This window comes from Schistocerca piceifrons, chromosome 1 (assembly GCF_021461385.2).
Source record: "Schistocerca piceifrons isolate TAMUIC-IGC-003096 chromosome 1, iqSchPice1.1, whole genome shotgun sequence".
Classification (NCBI taxonomy): domain Eukaryota; kingdom Metazoa; phylum Arthropoda; class Insecta; order Orthoptera; family Acrididae; genus Schistocerca; species Schistocerca piceifrons.
In genome coordinates, this window is record NC_060138.1 from 1,210,124,251 (window position 1) to 1,210,149,027 (window position 24,777).

The 24,777-nt window shown below is 41.5% G+C and overlaps 1 protein-coding gene across 1 annotated transcript in view; it reads right to left on the reverse strand.

The window, feature by feature from the left end:
* LOC124779432 (transformation/transcription domain-associated protein) overlaps positions 1-24,777 on the reverse strand; it is a 453,680-nt gene that overhangs the window by 150,821 nt on the left and 278,082 nt on the right. Inside the window, exons 45-47 of the mRNA XM_047253711.1 lie at positions 10,917-11,065; positions 4,474-4,731; positions 4,246-4,376 (exon numbers count right to left, since the gene is read on the reverse strand). Coding sequence (XP_047109667.1) covers positions 4,246-4,376; positions 4,474-4,731; positions 10,917-11,065 — 538 coding nt within the window. The remainder of the gene's footprint in view (positions 1-4,245; positions 4,377-4,473; positions 4,732-10,916; positions 11,066-24,777) is intronic.

A 24,777-nucleotide genomic window follows, 5' to 3' on the forward strand; every position in this document is an offset into this window, starting at 1 on the left:
ACCGCCACTTCCCAGCAAATTAAGGACACTGTTGCTCCTGGGGTATCGGCGAGGACCATTCGCAACCGTCTCCATGAAGCTGGGCTACGGTCCCGCACACCGTTAGGCCGTCTTCCGCTCACGCCCCAACATCGTGCAGCCCGCCTCCAGTGGTGTCGCGACAGGCGTGAATGGAGGGACGAATGGAGACGTGTCGTCTTCAGCGATGAGAGTCGCCTCTGCCTTGGTGCCAATGATGGTCGTATGCGTGTTTGGCGCCGTGCAGGTGAGCGCCACAATCAGGACTGCATACGACCGAGGCACACAGGGCCAACACCCGGCATCATGGTGTGGGGAGCGATCTCCTACACTGGCCGTACACCACTGGTGATCGTCGAGGGGGCACTAAATAGTGCACGGTACATCCAAACCGTCATCGAACCCATCGTTCTACCATTCCTAGACCGGCAAGGGAACTTGCTGTTCCAACAGGACAATGCACGTCCGCATGTATCCCGTGCCACCCAACGTGCTCTAGAAGGTGTAAGTCAACTACCCTGGCCAGCAAGATCTCCGGATCTGTCCCCCATTGAGCATGTTTGGGACTGGATGAAGCGTCGTCTCACGCGGTCTGCACGTCCAGCACGAACGCTGGTCCAACTGAGGCGCCAGGTGGAAATGGCATGGCAAGCCGTTCCACAGGACTACATCCAGCATCTCTACGATCGTGTCCATGGGAGAATAGCAGCCTGCATTGCTGCGAAAGGTGGATATACACTGTACTAGTGCCGACATTGTGCATGCTCTGTTGCCTGTGTCTATGTGCCTGTGGTTCTGTCAGTGTGATCATGTGATGTATCTGACCCCAGGAATGTGTCAATAAAGTTTCCTCTTCCTGGGACAATGAATTCACGGTGTTCTTATTTCAATTTCCAGGAGTGTAGATATAGAAAAGGCATATGACCGGGTTCCTAGGAGGAAGTTATTGTCTGTTCTACGAGATTATGGAATTGGAGGCAAACTTTTGCAAGCAATTAAATGTCTTTACATGGATAGTCAGGCAGCAGTTAAGAGTTGACGGTAAATTGAGTTCATGGTTCGGAGTAGTTTCAGGGGTAAGACAAGGCTGCAACCTGTCTCCACTGTTGTTCATATTATTTATGGATCATATGTTGAAAACAATAGACTGGCTGGGTGAGATTAAGATATGTGAACACAAAATAAGCAGTCTTGCATATGCGGATGACTTAGTTGTGATGGCAGATTCGATGGAAAGTTCGCAAAGTAATATTTCAGAGCTAGATCAGAAATGTAAGGACTATGGTATGAAGATTAGCATCTCCAAAATGAAAGTAATGTCAGTGGGAAAGAAATATAAACGGATTGAGTGCCAAATAGGAGGAACAAAGTTAGAACAAGTGGACGGTTTCAAGTACTTAGGATGCATATTCTCACAGGATGACAACATAGTGAAAGAACTGGAAGCGAGGTGTAGCAAAGTTAATGCGGTGAGCACTCAGCTACGATCTACTCTCTTCTTCAAGAAGGAAGTCAGTACCAAGACTAAGTTGTCTGTGCACCGTTCAATCTTTCGATCAACTTTGTTGTATGGGAGCGAAAGCTGGGTGGATTCAGGTTACCTTATCAACAAGGTTAAGGTTACGGATATGAAAGTAGCTAGGATGATTGCAGGTACTAGTAGATGGGAACAATGGCAGGAGGGTGTCCACAATGAGGAAATCAAAGAAAAACTGGGAATGAACTCTATAGATGTAGCAGTCAGGGCGAACAGGCTTAGATGGTGGGGTCATGTTACACGCATGGGAGAAGCAAGATTACCCAAGAGACTCATGGGTTCAGCAGTAGAGGGTAGGAGGAGTCGGGGCAGACCAAGGAGAAGGTACCTGGATTCGGTTAAGAATGATTTTGAAGTAATAGGTTTAACATCAGAAGAGGCACTTATGTTAGCACTGAATAGGGGATCATGGAGGAATTTTATAAGGGGGCTATTCTCCAGACTGAATGCTGAGAGGCATAATCAGTCTTAAATGATGATGATGATGATTAAACAGAATGTCTATATAGCTCTTATTAAAAACTGAAATCAGCATTACAGTCTTAATTGTTTTCCTCTCCTCTGCTGCCAGAAATGTTTATACTAATTATACAATGGAAAATCCAGGATGGAATGTAACAATGAAATGAGAACTGTCCTGCCCACTATTCTTCCAAATGCTCCTATTGTGGTATTCCACAGTCCACTGAACCTACACAATATACTCGTCCATCCTTACACAACCCCTGCTCCCAATCCTTTACCTCATGGCTCATACCCCTGTAATAGATCTAGATGCAAGACCTGTCCCATACATCCTCCTAGTACCACCTATTCCAGTCCGGTCACAAACATCACCTATTCCATCAAAGGCAGGGTTACCTGTGAAACCAGTCTTGTGATTTACAAGTTAAGTTGCAACCTCTGTGCTGCATTCTATGTAGGCATGACAACCGATTAGCTGTCTGTCCGCTTGAACGGCCACCGACAAACTGTGGCCACTAAAAAAGTGGACCACCCTGTTGCTGAACACGCTGCCAAACATGATATCCCTCATCTTAATTACTGCTTCACAGCCTGTGCCATATGGATCCTTCCCGCCAACACCAGCTTTTCTGAATTGCGCAGGTGGGAACTTTCCCTGCAATACATCCTGCATTCCCGTAACCCTCCTGGCCTCAACCTTCATTAGTCACTGTCCTCCCACATCCATCCCCCTCCCTGTTCCCACTCCAGCATTACACAGTCTTCACTACACCGCCACACCCAGTCTTTTATTTTCTCTCCTTTCCGTTACTTACCCCCTCCCCCCACCGCACCTTCTCTCCTGACCTCTGTCTAAACTGCAACACTTGACTGTCCGCCACTCCCACCATACTATCCTTCCCCCTCCCCGCCCCAGCCTCCTCCTTATCCCCACCCAGTCGCCACTCCCATCATGCACTGGTGCTGATGTTCGCAGTGTGGTCTCAGCTCTCTGAGACTGCAGATTTGTGTGCAAGTTGCATTGTGTCTGTGTGTGTGTGTGTGTGTGTGTGTGTGTGTGTGTGTGTGTGTGTGTGTGTGTCTACTGCTGACAAAGGCCTTAATGGCCGAAAGCTCTAATTGTGTGAATCTTTTTACTGTGCCTATCGCGACTCAGCATCTCCGCTATATGGTGCGTAGCAACTTTCCTTCTCTGGTATTGTTATATTAATTATAGTCATTTATTCATTTTTACATTGTGTTCTGTAAACCGTGTCATGAAGGAAAGCCTTCGGGGATAATAAGTGACTCAAGTTATACATTAACAGGCAGAAGCAGTCAAAATGACCGACTTCTGCAAAGAATACTAAAACAAACTAGGACTAGTGCTAATCTATTCACACTGATAATTATAGGATTTGAAGGGTTTGCTGCAAAAAGGAGGGAGCTTCATTCTAGAGGCATTGGAGTTAAATGTACTTCTAATGGGAGTGGAAAAACCTCTTTCATTTTACCCTAGAATTATGTAGCTCAAGCCTTTAGTTTTCTCAAACCCAAGAAATAGAGGATCCAGTCACATTAGTTTGCTAGATGTAAGAGTTACTTCTTTATTATGTCGAATAACTGCTGGTATTTCTTTGTAAGGACATTACACAGCAGTATTATCAGAAGTGTGGTGTTTTCCAGGTGTGCTTCATGTTTCATTTTTATAAAGATAATAGTGAATACCGTTGAAATAATAATAAGTGATTCAGAAAGAAACATTATTTATATCTGGATCTAGCATTTTATGAGTGACTTATGATTACTTTGTATAGTTACGAGTATATTAGAAGAAAAGAAGCTGCACTGATAAAAAGCCATTGCTCCCCCTCTAACACTATTCAGCTGCTATTTACATCTTCTACTTCATACCAAGTATTTATACAATTTTTCTGATTTTCGAGACCAGTATAAAAACCTCAACCCCAACATCATCAGCAGCAGCATTATCATGTACATTTTCCAGATGCTTGTCAGGCCTAACTACAGCAACTTACGTACTGGGAAATAACTGGCATTTAACATCCCCAAGTTAAAACAGCCTGATACATTATAAAACGAGTGGCTCTCAGATTACCATTTTACCTTTTTTGTATAAATAACTGAGATTTCCAATTGTGATGTATCTTTACAAATTATGCTTTTGCCAAACAGGCCAACGATAAAGTTAAATCTTAATGTGAAACCAGAACTTCTGTACTTACGGCTTTAAAGGTAAGTTGTCAATGCATCTTGTGAGGCCTTCTGTGAAAGAATTCAGTGCACTTGGATGGCAGTCCTTTTGGATAACATGTGCACCACTGGCGAGGAAAGGCACTAAGTCTGTGATTAGAGCCTAAAACATATTACAGCTGCTGAGTACACGTAAAGGGGAAAAGGGGAAGAAACACACACACACACACACACACACACACACACATAAGGCTACTTACTGACTGCTGCCTGTCGCTTAGTACTCTCCATACTCGAGGGAAGAAATCCAGCCACACACTCTCAGCCAAACCAGTGTCCATATGACACAGCTGCGCCATTGCAACCAGGAAATGGCTCGTGTACGTATTCCGAACAGATTCCATGAATTTGCTCTGCCGTATCAACATCTGTCGCAGAGACATCTTTCGGTTGTTCCTCGCTTCCTCACCATCCTTTGCTTCGACACCTGATACTATACCATCCAGGTCAATTTCACCCTGTCAAAGACAACAGAGAAAAAGAATTAGTGTACTGTAGTTGATATGGTTCACTTTTTACAATTATATAAAATAATAAGTGAGACAAATGATAGAGCATGATATTAGATGTATTGATATAAACTAACAAAAACTGGAATTTATCTACGATAGAATTTTACAGAAAATTAACTCTTTCCAATTCAGTTTTTCTACTACCTTCATTCGTACCAACCCTTTATTTATTTTATACTTGTAAGGCTGTAAGGCATTAAGAGTTATTACACTACTGTTTAAATGTCAGATGATGATGGTCTTCCTCTTTTCCTTGAATTTGTATTTCTTACCTGTCTGACTAGCTGTCTGATAGATTTCTTCTGTAGAAAAGGTGACTCTTTAGTGGTTCTCCATGTTTGTGTTTGTCTATTGAGTAATATACCTTTTCACTACAACAACTTCATTCAACCAGAATGTACTGAACAGTCACTAACCTCTTGTCAAGGAATAAAAGTCACCTAACTTTCATATCACTTTGATAGGCACATAACTACTACCAGTAAAAATGTGATAGCCTGAACAACACAAGCTAGCAATTGCTGGGCCAAATGAACCACTATTCCGGAAAAGGTAAATTAGGACAAATTACAGTTTCTATGTTGTCATTCCATAATAGGGAACATGAGGAAAAATGTAACCATTTTCTGAATCACACAGACAGAAAATGCAAAAACCCCATTTCGTAGGCTTCTTTGGATTTTAGCACTTTCAATTCTTCTTTTGAATTCTAATGAGCTCTCACCTATAGCCACATTTCTTTTTGTACATAAGTTCTTTGAATTTACTGTCAAGAATAAGAATAAGAATCTTTATTAGCCGTTCAGTATTTTCTTATACAATGGGCTTCGTCAATAAGTTCATTTACAGTATAAAGATGGTTATATTCTCATAACAATGTACGAGGGCCATTCAGAAAGTAACCTCCGGTTGATTTAAAAAAATACACCAAGTTAAATAAAAATATTTTAATATATACATCTTACAACTACATCTTTGCACTATTTTTCTACATAGTCTCCATAGCGATTGAGGCTCTTATCGTATCTCTTCACAAGCTTTGAAATTCCTTCTGCATAAAAATCACCCGCTTGTGCCTGGAGCCAGCCTGTGACCGCATCTTTGAGCTCTTCGTCGTCATCAAACCGCTGTGACCCGAGCCATTTCTTCAAATGCATGAAGAGGTGATAATCACTTGGCGCCAGGTCTGGGCTGTAAGGTGGATGGTTGATAACGTCCCACTTGAAGGACTCAAGAAGGGCTGTTGTTCTGCGAGCAGAGTGAGGACGGGCGTTATCGTGCAAAAAAACGATACCGGAAGTCAGCATACCACGGCGTTTGTTCTGTATAGCCCGTCGTAACTTTTTTATTGTTTCACAGTACACGTCTTGATTAATGGTCGTACCACGTTCCATGAATTCAACCAACAACACCCCTTTGGCATCCCAAAACACCGTTGCCATCAGTTTTCTGGCAGAAAAATCTTGCGAGGCTTTTCTTGGTTTGGTAGGCGAATTTGAATGTGCCCACATCTTTGATTGTTCTTTTGTCTTAGGGTTCACGTACTTAATCCAAGTTTCGTCACCGGTCACGATTCTGTTTAACAATGGTTCTCCTTTGTCCTCATAACGTGACAGAAAGTCTAATGCAGAGGCCATTCTTTGAGTTTTGTGGTGGTCGGTAAGAATTTTGGGCACCCATCGTGCACAGAACTTACGGTAACCCAATCTTGCTGTCACTATCTCGTACAAGAGAGTCTTAGAAATCTGTGAAAAACCAGTAGACAACTCCGACATTGAGAAACGTCGATTTTCACGAACTTTTGCATCAACTGTCTGAACGAGTTCGTCAGTCACCAATGATGGTCTACCACTCCTCTCTTCATCATGAACGTTTTCTCGTCCACTTTTAAATAAACGTACCCATTCACGGACAACTCCTTCACTCATAACTCTTGGTCCGTACACGGCACAAAGCTCACGATGAATAGCTGCTGCAGAATATCCTTTGGCTGTAAAAAACCTTATGACAGCACGCACTTCACATTTGGCGGGGTTTTCTATTGCAGCACACATTTCAAACTGCCACAAAAACTAAACTAGCGCAGGTACGACGTTCAATCGACCACGGCTTGATGCCGACTGACCTGTTGAGTGCGTGAACGCACAGATGGCGTCGCTACTCCCCCCCACAACCCGCACTGTGACCAATCGGAGGTTACTTTCTGAACCGCCCTCGTATATATAAATCATATGAATGTTAGTGTAGTACAATAGCACACATTTGGAGTTTTATACACTCCTGGAAATGGAAAAAAGAACACATTGACACCGATGTGTCAGACCCACCATACTTGCTCCGGACGCTGCGAGAGGGCTGTACAAGCAATGATCACACGCACGGCACAGCGGACACACCAGGAACCGCGGTGTTGGCCGTCGAATGGCACTAGCTGCGCAGCATTTGTGCACCGCCGCCGTCAGTGTCAGCCAGTTTGCCGTGGCATACGGAGCTCCATCGCAGTCTTTAACACTGGTAGCATGCCGCGACAGCGTGGACGTGAACCGTATGTGCAGTTGACGGACTTTGAGCGAGGGCGTATAGTGGGCATGCGGGAGGCCGGGTGGACGTACCGCCGAATTGCTCAACACGTGGGGGTGAGGTCTCCACAGTACATCGATGTTGTCGCCAGTGATCGGCGGAAGGTGCACGTGCCCGTCGACCTGGGACCGGACCGCAGCGACGCACGGATGCACGCCAAGACCGTAGGATCCTACACAGTGCCGTAGGGGACCACACCGCCACTTCCCAGCAAATTAGGGACACTGTTGCTCCTGGGGTATCGGCGAGGACCATTCGCAACCGTCTCCATGAAGCTGGGCTACGGTCCCGCACACCGTTAGGCCGTCTTCCGCTCACGCCCCAACATCGTGCAGCCCGCCTCCAGTGGTGTCGCGACAGGCGTGAATGGAGGGACGAATGGAGACGTGTCGTCTTCAGCGATGAGAGTCGCTTCTGCCTTGGTGCCAATGATGGTCGTATGCGTGTTTGGCGCCGTGCAGGTGAGCGCCACAATCAGGACTGCATACGACCGAGGCACACAGGGCCAACACCCGGCATCATGGTGTGGGGAGCGATCTCCTACACTGGCCGTACACCACTGGTGATCGTCGAGGGGGCACTAAATAGTGCACGGTACATCCAAACCGTCATCGAACCCATCGTTCTACCATTCCTAGACCGGCAAGGGAACTTGCTGTTCCAACAGGACAATGCACGTCCGCATGTAGCCCGTGCCACCCAATGTGCTCTAGAAGGTGTAAGTCAACTACCCTGGCCAGCAAGATCTCCGGATCTGTCCCCCATTGAGCATGTTTGGGACTGGATGAAGCGTCGTCTCATGCGGTCTGCACGTCCAGCACGAACGCTGGTCCAACTGAGGCGCCAGGTGGAAATGGCATGGCAAGCCGTTCCACAGGACTACATCCAGCATCTCTACGATCGTCTCCATGGGAGAATAGCAGCCTGCATTGCTGCGAAAGGTGGATATACACTGTACTAGTGCCGACATTGTGCATGCTCTGTTGCCTGTGTCTATGTGCCTGTGGTTCTGTGAGTGTGATCATGTGATGTATCTGACCCCAGGAATGTGTCAATAAAGTTTCCCCTTCCTGGGACAATGAATTCACGGTGTTCTTATTTCAATTTCCAGGAGTGTATATTGTTAATTTTACAATAAAAAAGAAAACATTATACAGATTTATATTAAGAGGGGAGTATTCATGTTGATGACACTATGTCATTATCACATACATGTTGATAACACTATGTCATTATCCTAAGCTATTGATACAAATATAGAACACTCGAAATAGGTCTATTATGCCTATATGTTAGATATTGTTTTTCCAAATTTAGGTCCTACTACAGGCAGAGGTACCTTTCTCTATGTTAAAACAGCAAATCTGCCATATTACAATCTTTATATTCATCAACTGAGTAAAATGCTTTACCTTTGAGCCACTGACCCAATGTTGTCTTAAATTTACTTTTAGATACTGTTTGTACAATTTTAGGGAGCATATTAAACAGTTCGAGGCCTACATATTTATAACTATCATGTATCTTGGACAGTATAGAGTATGGCAGATCAATGGTGTGGTTTCGTCTTGTATTGTGGGTGTGGACAGATGACCTACGGGGATATTGAGCTATGTTTTCTTTTACGTGTAATAAGCAATAATAGATGTACAAACAAGGAACTGTCATGATGTTAAGTTTTTTGAAATGTTCCCTGCATGTATCCCTAGGAGATAAACCCACTATACATCGAAGAGCTTTTTTTTTTTTTTTTTTTTTTTTTGCCATCTGAAAATTGATATTGAATTGGGAGAATTTCCCCAGAGCAGAATACCATATGAAAGATGGGGATGGATATAAGCAAAATATGAATGCAGCAGCAAGTTTTAGCTGACATTACTCCTATGCTTATTAAGTAGGAACATAGCACGTGCAAGTTTAGAACAGACGTATGTCAGACGTATGTGATATGTTTATCCCAGCTAAGTTTCTGGTCAATCATCATTCCTAACAGTTTAACGGACTTATTTTCTTTGTTTGATACCTTCAAATTAAAGAATATTTCTTCAGTTTTTGTTTCATTTATGAATAGGGAGTTTGCACTAAACCAATGAACCGATTTTTCAAATATTATATTATTTTTTTCTCGTACAGATTCAAGAGTCTGTCCTGAATTGATAAAAGTTGTATCGTCTGCATAGAGGACTGTTTTACAGGGTAAATACTGTGGCATATCATTAACATACACTACAAACAGGAAGGGCCCAAGTATGGAGCCCTGTGGCACACCTCTTTTTATTGTTTGTGGGTTTGACAGCTGCCCATTTACACTAACAAACTGTACTCTGTTGCTTAAGTAGGATTCTAATAATTTCAGGGTGTCCTCTTCCATGCCGTAGTGTCTTAATTTCATGATCAAAGTACTATGAGATACAGTGTCAAATGCTTTACTCAGGTCTAGGAGAGTAGCACAGGAGGTTAACTTATTTTCAAAGCCATCATATATATCACTAGCAATATTTTCAACTGCTTTAACTGTGGATAGTTTAGACCTGAATCCATACTGTGAGTTACTTAACAAGTTATTCCTCTCAAAATAGTGTTTCATTTGTTGGTGAACACAGTCTTCGATTATTTTAGATATTATTGGGATTAATGAGATAGGGCGATAGTTACTTGGATTTGATTTATCTCCTTTCTTAAATATGGGAATAGTTACTGCTATTTTCAAACAGTTGGGGAAAATTCCTTGCTGTAATATAGGGTTAATGAGAGTGGTTAGAGGGGACAGAAGATCACTTGATATCTTCTTTATGACAAAGTTTGACAGACCATAGAAGTCCTCTGCTCTGGAATTACTTAGTTTGCCTATTGCTTTGCTAACATTTTCAGTTACTGTTGCCCAGCAGAATTTATGGACTACATACTTATTTGAACCTAAAAGAGTTTTAGCATCAAGCATGGCGTTGAGGGGAGACAAATCTTGTTCTTATTCAATATAGTCACTAGCGTTCTTCACCTTGCTCCCTTCGTACCATAACACTCCAGAGCTGTGGTAGGTAAAACTAAGTGCAGCATCTAAAATATTGACGGTGGAACCTTGTTGTGCGACAGAAAAGGGAACATGAAGGGATCACCATTGCCACCACAATAAATTTTCCAGGTAATTGTGACAGGTTGTGTCTCTTCATCACTGTCTGCTCCATGAATAGAACCTGATTCTTTACAACTTGTATCACTGCACACAGCTGAAGTTTCTTCCCAAACACTTTCATCAATAAATTCTCCTTTGTCCTTAATGTCTTTGAGAAGCCACCTGGCAATATCATCATCACTCAAATGGTTTCTACTGGCCATTACCGTACTATAAACGTGTGAATGCAACACGCTTTGAGTTGTCAGATCTTCATACTATGTGCTGCCACACGTAGCAAATTCTAACAATGAAGTGGACAGAAAGCACAATAATGGAAAAATGTCTGTGTCTTTTGCACGATATAATTACCACAAATAAATGACATGGACAAACTAACATATACAAAAAATTTTATAGTTCACTACAGCTTACACACCTCTTTATCAGAATCCATTTCATCCATGTCGTCCCTTATACCTTGTAAGTACATGAAATAATTGGCTTTGTCAGTGCTATCTGCTTGGCTTAAGACATATGTAATGGGAGGCAACCTCAGGCTTTCATCACTGAGTCGTACAGTTTCACCTTTGAAAAGAAAACACCAACAGTTACTAACATTGCAAAGAGGAAACACACAAGTTTCAGGTAAAAAAAATTAACCTCACTATGTGTAATAATGATAATGACACACTGAAAATTACTAGAGAATTAGTGGTAAAGGAACAGATGTCACCATCAGCTAATACAACATTATATTGCTCTAGACTTACCTGTCCCTCCTCTAATACAACATTACACAAATAAAGTAAACGGACAAGTACTACCAGAAACAATAAACACTGGGAACTGCTGTGACTGTGGCTATGCACCTACAAGACAGCAACCTGTCTCATCCCGCAGTTGGCCAAGAGTCAGCTGTCAGCTTACAACCCAGCAACTCCATCACAAACCAATGCTTGCCTTGTGCAATAGTAAACATCCCAGACAGTAACCAAAAAGGCTGGTTTTTTGCCCATCTGCAGCAGACACCTCGAGAGCAGCGCACACATCCACAACCACAGTGATGCTCTCATGGGCCCTAGGGATTTTATCTCCACTTGTGACATTCCCGCAAGTAGATAGAACTGTACCCGTGTGTCACGACCTCATTTATGCCAGCAAACAACCACAGAACACCAGTTCACATCATGCTCTTCAAAGACAAATTCTCTAAGCTTTACACCAACCACTGCCACAGTCAATGTATCAAGAGTCTCTCCTAGTACCTCCAGTGGCCCACTGTCTGATGCAGCCAGTGTACCCACCTTGGATGTTTGCCGCCGATGCTATGTGGGGCTACCAGCAGTTGTCATCGTGATACATCAGGACTTGGCCTCTATCACTGTGGACCTCCAGGACTTTGGTATTATGGGGTGTCAGAGTCCATGCAAACATAGACAGTTAGTGCATCATGTGAAGCATTAACTGACACTTCAGTAATGGTGAGTCAGTCTTCCGTAACTGACAGTACACCAGACTTACTGGGTCTCACCCACTTCAAGACAGAGACCCTGACAGAACGACTACTAGTGTTTGTGTAATTAAACTTCAAAGAAGAAGAAGAAGAAGAAGAAGAGAAGCTTTCATGTTATCATCAATGAACTTTTAAATAGTCCTCATGGGTTTGCCGCCGGATCACGTTGTGCAAATTCCACAATATTTCTTCAGAGCAACTGTCTGACATCTTCAGGTGGTTCAACCTGATGTCGGACAGATGCTCCGAGGAAATACTGTGGAATTTACACAAGGTGATCCGGCAGCAAACCAGTGAAGACTATTTACAACATATCCGCCGGGAAAGCTTGAAGAGTCACATCAATGAACTTGTTAATCACAGGCTACCTGAGCATCGAATTTTCTGACACCAAACCTAACATGGGCTACAACAGGAACGAAACTAGAAATCTTATATAACAGAAACTACTTCAAGGCAAATTTTACAATGTTGCACTGCAGCATTTGGAAAGTCACTGACAATCTATTGTCTTCCTTTATCCTCTGGTGAGGTACTCTGAATATTTCTGTATCTTAGAAATGTAATTCTCAAAATATTAAGGTTGAGAATCTCACTGCAACTGAACACATACATGCGTAAAATTCAGAGTTTCCCCCCCAACAGCACTATATACTTTCCAATCTGGTCTTCAGCTACATCTACCCTTATACATTGCTCTTTGCTGATGATTCAAGTATTACAATTAAGCCTAGTGTGGAAGTTTCACTACTTAGAATGCAAACGAAGTGTTCTTCAAAATTAAACTGGTTCTCTGCAAATGGCCTCGAGTTTAGAAAAAACAGCACGCAATTCTGTTACTCCCCAGTGCTGAATACTGCAGTGCAACAAGATATTTAACCTTTCACACTGCTGTATTTCTCGCGTAAGTGATTACAAGTGAGAAGATGTTGTTGTAATGCATATATGTGCATACATACATACATTGAAGTCCCCCCCTGCGCAGTTCTGTCGGCATGTATGGGGGTGATGTCTGAAACTTTTAAGGATTTTGATATGATTTTCACTAGCTGAAAAACTGATTCAGATATTGTCACACCTGGTTCACAGTTCTGCGACCATTCTTCATGCAGACGTTTGTTATTATGATAAGCTGACTTGTATGTGTTTTTGTACCACTGCTGCCACTGTCTACTCACAGAGTGATGCATGTGGCTTCTGTCATGTCAGTTATGTTTGCTTTGATTATTATGACGACTTCTCATGTAATGCGGACTGTTGCTGTGTGATTAAGAGCATCTACATAATCACCATCACACACTGTGGCAGTGATAGTTCCCTGCTTGCTCAGAGGAACCATTGTTGAGGTTGTGTGAGAAATTGTTTTCCATTCTCAGATTTGTACATTTCATACTGCCTGTGCACCTTCATGGATAAAGCTAACATTGTCCAGTACGGACGTGTAGTGGAGTCTAATTGAAAGCCTGCACTAGGCCGTTGGGCCATGCAAAATTATTATTACCAAAATCTGTAAATCTATCCACATCTTCTTCTTCTTCTTCTTCTTCTTCTTCTGGATATATTTTGGTCCCTTGTTGCGTTTGTCTCTCTGTATGTGAAGTCCAATCTAAGGAAGGAATGTAGGGATCTTTATACAATTTTCACTAATAGATACACTGATTCAAGGCAGCCTGGTGGCTCAGATGACATTCATGTCTCCGGAGAATTTTCCTGGTGTGCACGGCTTAAATAGTTTAAGTTATGTCTTGCTTTCTCTGTTTCCTGTCACGCACACAAACAATGCAACATGAAAGCAGCAGAATCTTCATTGTAGCGGCCATACACAGTTTACATGACAGCCAACAATCACAGGAAGATTCCACCGTTCCTTGTTGCTGAACTTTGACTGTTGTGTCTTTCAAAATTACAAGGGGGAAAAATATACATGTATGAATAACTGACACTTTTTATGTAATATGTCATGTTGTAATGCTTCACTTATATTTGATCTAGGTTATAAGCACTATTCTTATAAACTACATACATGTACACCTACGTAAGTGATAAGGATAGATTGCTTCTCACCATATAGTGGAGATATGTTATTTATTCATCTCATTACGTACAATTTTCAAATCATTTGATTTGATGTACAAGAGACATGTCAAGTTTTAGAAAAGAAATTTTTTTCACTTTAAGAGAAATACAAAAGTTTACATTATATTTTACATTTCTAAGTTACAGCTACACATGTACATAAAATAATACATGTAATACAATCCCTATGTTCAGACTGTGAAGCTGTCCTCAATGAATTCAACAGAATAACAACACTTTTCCACCAGAAAAGTAAAGAGTAGTCTTTTCAGTGAAACAAGCTCCATTTTAAATATATTACTGCCTTTTATTTGATTGAAAATTTTTAGCCCCATATACTATGGCGTTTGGGCATCAAGTTTTAAACGATGTGTTGGAAGTTTGAAGTTATCTCTGTGGTGAGTGCTGTAGTAGTTGTCAAAATGGAAAGTGTCTAGTGTATGTTGATTTTTATATAAGAACACCACCATCTCATACATGTTAAGTGAGGAGATAGATAGTATTTTTAAATTTTTTAACAGTGGTCGACAGGATTCCCGTTTTTTTTTTTTTGCAACACACGTTTCTAATTACTTTCTTTTGTAATACTAGGAGCCTAGTGACATTCGCTGAATTTCCCCAGAAGATTATGCCATACCGAATAACTGACTCAAAGAAGCAGTGATAAACTATCTTTCTGGTATCCATGTTTGTGGCACCCAACAAAATACACATTGCAAATGCTAAGTTGTTCAGTTTATTTGCTAAGTAATCTATGTGTACCTTCCAATTTAAATTTTTGTCACGATTTAGGCCTAAGAACTGCACGTGGTTTGCTTCTGTGATATCCTGATCATTGCAAGTTATCTTTATTTCAGTCCTTTCTACTGATTTAGCTTCAAATTGCATCATTTTGGTTTTAGTTACATTTAGTTTTAGTCCATTTTGATAGAACCAAGATTCAAGTCTTTCTAAAATATTTTTGTTTTTTTTCTGGAATATTTTCAGATACCTCATTCTCAATTAGAACTGATGTATTATCATAATAAGGCACAGCAAAAATATTGTTAAACAAGTAAACTTTCAGCCAAAATGCCTTCTTCTGAATTAGACCTGAAACCCCCCCCCCCCCCCCCCCAAACACACACACACACACACACACACACACACACACAGGTTCACACAAACGCAACTCACACACGTGACCACTGTCTCTGGCTGCAAAGGCCAAATTGCCAGCAGCTGCCATGACGGGAGAAGCGGTTTGGGTGGTGGGGGTAAAAATGAGATTGGGGCAGGGGAATGGGACGGAAGCAGGACAGCAGCTGGCCATGATCAAGTGCTACTTGTGGGAGTTTACAGAGACAAGGTGCAGAGAAGGTAGGGCAGCTAGGTGTAGTTGGGAGGTTAGATGGAGAGTGGGGGGTGGGCGGGGGGGGGGGGGGGGGGGGGGGGCAGAATGGAAAAGGAGAGAAGTAAAAAGACTGTGAGTGTGTTGGTGGAAGAGAGGGCTGTGTAATGCTGGAACAGGAACAGGGAAGGGGATAAGTGATGAAGTGCAATTTCTAATGAAGATCAAGGCCAGTAGGGTTACAGGAATATAAGATATATATAAAGCACGGGAACTGTTCACACCTGTGCAATTCAGAAAATCTGGTGTTGGTAGGAAGGATCTGGGTGGCACAGGATGTGAAACTGATTCTTGGTGCAACATCTCACAGCCCACAGTACACTGGCTGGTATCATTAATCCTAGACCTTCAAACTGATCACTCATCCTGTGTCATTCTCGTATATTTTTGTGTTATTTTCCCACACCTTCCTGTACCACACAAACCTCCACCTCATCCTTAGAAATCCCTCTCCCCAGTCGTCCTCTCTTATTCCATTATGCACATACTAGCCTCACCTAATCTAGTCATGTCTGCTGCCACCCCTTCTTCACACATACTCCCCCGCCAAACTGCAACCCACATTACAATCTTTTTACTAATTTATTTTTCTTTCATTGTGTTTTCACGTAAATTTCAGTTGGTTTTCACCTTTCACTATAGGCCTGCTCCCACAGGTATCATCGTGTTTCCCCATACTTCATCTATTCCGTCCTTTTCATGATTTTTCCTACGTATGTAGGTGTATTTTTACAAACTTTTACGAATGTTTTTCACATTATTTACATATTTTTACATGGTTTTATTCTCCAGCATGGATCCTTGGTCCTTCTGTCTGGGCCAATACAGAATATATTTCCTTATTCATAGCCAGGGCCCAGTCCCACATACTGTTCTTCCATCAGTGTTTGCCTCATGGAATCAGACCAAATGGCCTTACCATTGAATTACCCATCTCTGATTGCAGCCCCTCCTTGCACAATAACCTCCATCTGTTCAGATTCTGCCAGTGTTTGATCCTGACTAATATTATCTTGCAAAACCATGTCAATCAGGCCCAAACCACTTGCAAAACCACCTCCTCTAAACAAAACCAAATTTCTGGATCCCATCTCACACAAACTCTTGGCCTGTATGAACTGGAGCAACATGCACAGCACCATCTACACCTACACAGATACTCTGCAAATCACACTTAAGTGCCTGGCAGAGGGTTCATCGAACCACCCTCACAATAATTCTCTATTATTCCACTCTCGAACAGTGCACGGAAAAAACAAACACCTGTATCTTTCTGTGCGAGCTCCGGTTTCCCTCATTTTATTATGATGACTGTTTCTCCCTGTGTAGGTTGGTGTCAACAAAATATTTTCGCATTCTGAAGAGAAAGTTTGTGATTGAAATTTTGTGATAAGACTCCGACGCAATGAAAAACGTGTTTGTTTTAATGATTACCACCCCAAATCCTGTATCATGTCAGGGACACACACTCCCTTATTTCTCAACAATACAAAATGAACTGCTCTTTTTTGAACTTTCTCAATGTACTCTGTTAATCCTGTCTGGCAACGATCCTACACCGCACAGTAGAACTCCAAAAGAGGGTGGACAAGTGCAGTATGGGCAGTTTCTTTAGTAGATCTGTTGAATCTTCTAACTGATCTGCGAATAAAACACAGCCTTTCGTTTGCCTTCCCCACATTTTTTGTGTGTTCTTTCCAATTTAAGTCGTTCATACTTGTAATACCTAGGTATTTAGTTGAATTTAGGGCCTTTAGATTTGACCAATTTATCGTGCAATCAAAGGTTAATGGATTCCTTTTAGCACTCATATGGATGACCTCACATTTTTCATTATGTAGGGGCAATTGCCAATTTTTACACCATACAGATATCTTTCCTAAATAGTTTTGAGATTTGTTTTATCTTCTGATGAGTTTACTAGACGATAAATGACAGCATCATCTTCAAACAACCAACACAGCTGCTCAGATCATCTCCTAAATAAGGAACAGCAGAGGGCCTATAACACTACCTTGTGGAATGCCAGAAATCACTTCTGTCTTCTGTTAATAACTATGAACTTTGACCTCTCTGAGAGGAAATCACGAATCCAGCTGCATAACTGTGATGATATTGCATAAGCACCCAATTTGATTACAAGCCACTTGTGAGGCACAGTATCAAAAGCCAATTCGAAATTCCTTGTCCACAGCACTTAACACTTATTGTGTGTAAAGACATAGATGTGTTTCACAAGAACGATGTTTTCTAAATCTGTGTTGACTTTGCGCCAATACATGCATCAATAGAACCTCTTCAAGTTAGTTCATAATGTTTGAACACAATATACGTTTACTAATACTCCCACCCTCTGTGATTTCCTAGATCTTGCCAACTGAGAGGTTTCCATTGAAACAGGACAAGCAACTGCATCTGGCTGAGGGACAGTGTCAGTCACTGACAGCACCTGGAACATGTTAGTCAGACTAACTGGGGAGGCCTTACGTTCAACCCCTTGGGAAGTCTTTTGTTGCCTGCCACACTGAGGCGACCATCCACTCTACCACGGGTGAGAAGTCAACCTCACTGCGAACAGTAACTGGGCTGGTCATCGCTGCAGACCGATCACTGGATTCAGATGTCCTGGATATCCTTTGAATCCCCATGGCCAGCCCACAACAATGAGCCCATCCACTGCAGCTTCAAGCTGTGTAATCGAAGCCATCACAGCCTGGAGCGATTCGTCACCAACTTGGATAGCATCTGCACAGAGCGGTCACAGTCCTTATCCATACTAAAGACTGTGGAAAACTACACTACACAGACAAACAAAGAACTATCGACATGTGCTATGCAACTTTACGTAGACGCTGTCAAGAACATAAGAAATGTGTCCAATAAATTAGGTTAATACGCAGAGGTTCAAAAACTTAAGTACCAAAGCACTCAGGTGAGACTAAATAATTCGCTCCTGATAAGGAACTTGTACTGTCACAAAAAGAGTTTACTTTCAGACACTGTGTCTATTAAATATCAACTTAAAATACAGAAATTCTAGATACTAAATTATCGAAGCACAAAGATGAAACTATACAAAGGCTTTCCCGGCATAATAATTGATATTCTTCTCGAGTGTGCAGCTGGATCATAACGTCTTCATGACAATATTTCAGCGGTCCAACTGGCCGCCATCTTCAGGTGAGAGTGCTGGTACACGATCTCGCTGGCCAGTTGGACCGCGGAAATATTGTGTCATGAAGACGTTATGATCTGGCTGCAAACTCGAGAAGAATATTATCATGAAACTATACAATTTGCTACTAGGTTGGAACTTGTAAAATGTCACAAAATTGGTTACTTCCCTTTTACTGCTTTGTGTCTTGGCCAGCTGCCGCTGCTTCCAACCTGTTCACCACCTACTCCCACCTTGAACTACCACTATACACCATCTCTGCAACAACCTACAAACCTCCCTTATATCAGCTCACAACTGACAAACCCAGCCTCACAGACCTACTCCATTTACCCCACCCTGAAAACCCCTCCCACTGCCATATAAAACCTAAACAAATCCAAAACACAGTCATGAACCTTTCCCCCAAAAGCCTTAGCCCCACAGAAGTATCAGTCCTTCACAAAGGCCTCACCTTTCGCCCAACTCCCAAATTCAATGACGCAGGACTTGTTAAAGACCTCCACTCCTTCACCCGGTACCTACAGAGGAAACACATTTTCAGCACCAACCCTAACAAACTGACTAAACTGAAGACCAACACTGAACCCTGCCTGACTCAGTTCTCTCCTCCATCCAACTGTAATCCACCCATACTGTCCCCAAATCACCACCTGTTAACTTTCCAAAATTTCTTAACCTTGAACTTTGCCTCCCATAATTTCCCAAACCCCCAAACATGCAAGCTAACCTTACATCTGCACAAAGAGCTGCAACCACCACCTGAAAACTGATCCTGACCTTATAATCCTACCTGCTGAGAAAGACTCCACCACTGATTTTTTGAAAAGCAAGGATTACCTGGCAGGACAACTCTGCCAGCTGCCAAATTTGTCCACCTACAAACCATGCCACAGTGACCCCATTCCAGAAATGCAGCAGGAGCTCCAGTCTCTCCTCAAATCCTTGAGGCCATCCTCGAACCTCTCCCTATAGTCTCTCTCTCTCTCTCTCTCTCTCTCTCTCTCTCTCTCTCTCTCTCTCTCTGTGTGTGTGTGTGTGTGTGTGTGTGTGTGTGTGTGTGTGTGTAATTCGGAAGTTGGCCTTTTGGCCAAAAGCTTACTTGTTTGACAGCTTTTTCTTATGCCCCTCTGTGACTCAACATTTCCACTATATGTTGAGTAGCAATCTATCCTTTTCATAAGACTATCATTATTCCATCCTGGATTCTCCTTTATAAGTGAATCATTACAGTGTGAGACATTGCATGTTATAAATCACACTGTGTATCACTCTGGCTCAGTGTAGCACAGAAGGCAGTGAAGTATTTAACCACAAAAATCTTTGTCTAGTTAGTTGAATTTTAATATAAACAATAGTGTGTCAGAGGTTGACAGCAGTTATTAATGAATATAATTCCAAATGCAAACTGAAATCACATTTGCTTGACAACTAGGGTCCTGAAAGTTCGTGGCCCATCTACGTGGTCTGCAAGCATCTGTGGTGTATGAGAGTGTGCACAAACAAGCCTTCGCAAATGTTGTCAGAGGTTGCTGAAGGAGATAAATGCTGTTTCACCTAATAACACAAGTGAGCGTACACTTGGCAATGACCGTGTGGATGTCACTCACTTGTCCATATCCATGCAGAAATCACGAGCTAGCACTCACATGCATACAGAGTGCAAATTTGAAGTGTGCGCATGAACAACGTGTTTCCTTTACCACTAGAGTTACACAAACAGGTAAAAATTATTTTCTGTTACTTGTGGATAACAAGTACAAATATCCATTCAAAACATTATTCGTTTACACAAATGAAAACATTTATTCACTGTCTGTGAATAAGAAGCATTGCATATAATAGATAAATTTGAACTCCAATGACATTTAGTGCTCAAATTCTTTGTTATTTATTAAATAATTTGTTTATCAATTAGTTTTCGAAACAACTGTTTTTCCCCCATTCATCTGGAAGTTCATTTGATTTTCAAATAATTGCCATTGTGAGACACTAAAGAAAATATGTTCTACATCTTCAAAGATGATATCAGCATTTGTAACTCCTTTCAGGATACTGATATAAAGTTCCAAATCACACTCGTCTTCTGCTAAAGTTCAGAAATTCCACTCTAGTTTTGGCAAATAACTTTGTTGTGATTCCACAGTGATTTTAATTCCCAAATCACATTCAACATGAATTTTCCTTTTATGTTTTCTTTGGTTATATGTGTCTACAGCCTTGCTTTTCACGGGCAGCAATATAGGGAAACTATTTATTTTTTAATTGTTGGTGAGACATTGCTGTAATACTTTCAGGTGTTGCAGAAAAGAAAAAAAACATCTTCCAATCATTTCTTGACAATGTCTTGATAAAAAAGTTGGTAGTTCTGCAATATTATGAACTCGTTTTGTACTCAAACAGAGTGCCTCTTCTGAAACTTTTGAATCTCAAAACTATGTGTAACTGCACTGATGCATGCAGGATCTTCTAAAGGATACCTTACTCAGAGTTAGCCCTAACACTTTTTGATAACATTTGACGTCCAGCATAATTCCACAAACATTTCTGGAGACTTTGGATTAAAAGTGAGTTAATGTTAGTTGTTAGCAACCACCTAGTTGTTATTCTGTTCAATCATTTTTAACAAACAAACACAAATGACTAGCATCATTATATCAGAGACAACCATATCTGACAGTTAGCAATCTTAATACAATGGAGGGCAATGCATATCAAGAGTTTCTGTTGGCTGCAATCTCACCTTTGGCTACTTACGCAGAGTACTTCCACATGTTAGCAGGGGGAGGGGGAAGTACTGGCAAGTGCAGAATCAGTTAAATTGGGCTCTGTCAGTAGTGCACCTGCTAAAGCCACCCCACCAATGGAGTATTTTTATGCTGTATTTGTTACGCAGTAAAGCAATTAAATATGTGCTCAATCCACAGGTTTGTGTGAACACTGCACTGCTTTACCAGGTATGGTGGTGTGGCCTTGACTTCTTGTTGCCTCTGAACCTAGTCATACATCCAGTTAGAGGAGGACCTACAGTTCAATGTGTACTCCAAAACAAGTGCAACTTGGCACTTCTTTAATTGTTACCAAAGAAACAAGTGACAAGAAAAAGAAAAACCCGATCGACCAACAGAAGACTGGTCACCTAACCTTCAACAAGAAGTTAACCAATTCTTTTTTATATGTTCCCTTGTGTTCTGTGCGGATGTTGCATGATATCTTTGGAATTCAGTAAATGAGAACTGTAGTTTTTTTCAGGTGGCCACTCCTCTGACAGAACACGCTGAGCTATGGCAGCAACCACTATGACACCAAGGCACATTTTTGGACAAACCATTAACAAGTCATCTGTCAAACAGAAGCTGCACTGAGAAAAGGAAACAAACACTAGTTATATACTTCTGTGCAAGAAGCAAACAAACACTATAATGACATTCTATATTTAATTATGAATAATATCTTCGCAAAAAATGTTTGAATGCTCTACTCATTCAAATAATTATTCAGATAATTCCCATCCCTGCTTACCACTAAATCTTGTGCTTCCTTCCTCTTTGTGGACAGTGCAGTTAATATATTATCAATTGTAAAGAGTCCTATTAGTTCATTTTCTAGATTTACTCAAAAGAGTCATCCTACAATATAGCTGGAGTGAAGTTTTTTGTTAATTACAAACAAAGTTGACAATTATAATAAGTCTTCACACTTTTCAAGCTACATCATTTTCATGTGTTCTGTACAAAATACATCTCATTGTCAGTGCAATTTTAGCTGTGGACTAATTGCAAGCACTATGTCACCTGTTACTCATTCACAAAAGTTTACAATTCCTCATCTAAATAATTGACCTTCAATAACATTGAATATTCAACTCTCTCTCTCTAATTTTTGTTGTATTTAATCATACTTGCAGGGCATCTACTGGTTTTCAGAGCATCAGATTCCTGACTTTTTTTCCACTATCTTCCATTATCTCTTTAATTAAATTCACAACAACTCATAAATACAGTTGGTAAAATTTTTCTTAATACAACAGCAATTATGAAACAATAAAATCTTCTCTATTTACAAGCCAAGTCACTTCAAACAAAACATTTGAGCTTTTAATAGCTATTTCCGCCGTCGTCATCAAGAGCTAAAAATCATTGAGTGCCGGGGTTGGCATGGTGTTCTGCTGACAAAGATGCAATGGTAGCTTCTGGAGCCTTCCTAAGAGGGCCAGAGTAATGCAAGCACTAAAGGCAAGTTGAGCAGTTCCTAACAGCTTCATCATACCATAGGACGGAGTGATGTCAGATGACATAAGGGCCTGCGCCACCATGAAAGACTCTGAAGACACAACAATTATGAAAATACAATATGGATGTCAAATATTACAGTGTAAGATTCAGTGTTTACATTTTTACTCAACTTGAAATTTCAGCACCTAAAAGTTTTAAAGAAATGCCTTTAAGAAGAAAAAGATGATGAGGAGTGGGATTTATGTCTGGTAGTTCTAACAGATACTCCTCTAACAACACATTAGATGGCAGCACTGCCTCAGGCAGAGCTAGTCTAAATGTAATTTCCACTAGGTGTATACACCTCATAAGGCTCTTTGTTAACAAAGTCACATCTCCAAATTTCTCCCTCCACACCTGTCCCCTCAAGGTTCCAAATGCAGATGCAGACCCTGTGCTAACATGGCTTGCACGTACAAGTTCCCTACATATATACAGGGTGATTCAAAAAGAATACAACTTTAAAAATGTGTATTTAATGAAAGAAACATAATATAACCTTCTGTTATACATCATTACAAAGAGTATTTAAAAAGGTTTTTTTTCACTCAAAAACAAGTTCAGAGATGTCCAATATGGCCCCCTCCAGACACTCGAGCAATATCAACCCGATACTCCAACTCGTTCCACACTCTCTGTAGCATATCAGGCGTAACAGTTTGGATAGCTGCTGTTATTTCTCGTTTCAAATCATCAATGGTGGCTGGGAGAGGTGGCCAAAACACCATATCCTTAACATACCCCCATAAGAAAAAAATCGCAAGGGGTAAGGTCAGGGCTTCTTGGAGGCCAGTGATGAAGTGCTCTGTCACGGGCTGCCTGGCGGCCGATCCATCGCCTCAGGTAGTTGACGTTCAGGTAGTTACGGACAGATAAGTGCCAATGTGGTGGCGCTCCATCCTGCTGAAATATGAATTGTTGTGCTTCTTGTTCGAGCTGAGGGAACACCCAATTCTCTAACATCTCCAGATACTGTAGTCCAGTTACAGTAGCACCTTCGAAGAAAAAGGGACCAAAAACTTTATTGGCTGAAATGGCACAGAAAACTATTTATACCAACGTTTCATACACCACCTATCAGGAGGTTTAACACCATACTTCGTTTGAAATGCACGCTGAACAACTGTCGTCGATTCACTTCTGCCGTACTCAATAACACAAAAAGCTTTCTGTTGAGCGATCGCCATCTTAGCATCAACTGACGCTGACGCCTAGTCAACAGCGCCTCAAGCGAACAAATGTACAACTAAATGAAACTTTATAGCTCCCTTAATTCGCCGACAGATAGTGCTTAGCTCTGCCTTTTGTCGTTGCAGAGTTTTAAATTCCTAAAGTTGTGGTATTCTTTTTGAATCACCCTGTATTTTCTTGTTTATTAAATGAACTGGATACAACATTTTTGGGCATAGTGCTAACTTGCTTCTTCCCCCTAGAATTGCACCTGAGTGATACATAAGACCAAATTCGTGGCCACATGATCAATTTCGTGACTGTCTGTTCATTTTCATTACTTTTATGACCAGCAGAAACCCTGATTTAGTGGCTGTGCTAATATTTTATGAGTTTCAGATACACATTATACAAAATACGGAAATTTGACAGATACAAAGAAATTCTAAATGCATTCCAATGCTTGCCAGGCCTGTTAGTGCCACTAAATGGCGATGAAGCTACACAGAGTCCATGTCTTCTTAGCCACATGGCAGAGCCACTGAGTGAGTATGGGTCCACATGATGGCGAGTGGGGCAACTGCTGTCTGTGCTGCACTCCTGCAATGAGTGATGGGGAATGAGCATCTGTCACACAGTTTCACCATGTGAATGAGTGATGGGGAACAAGCATCTGCCATGTCATTTAACCAGGTGGGT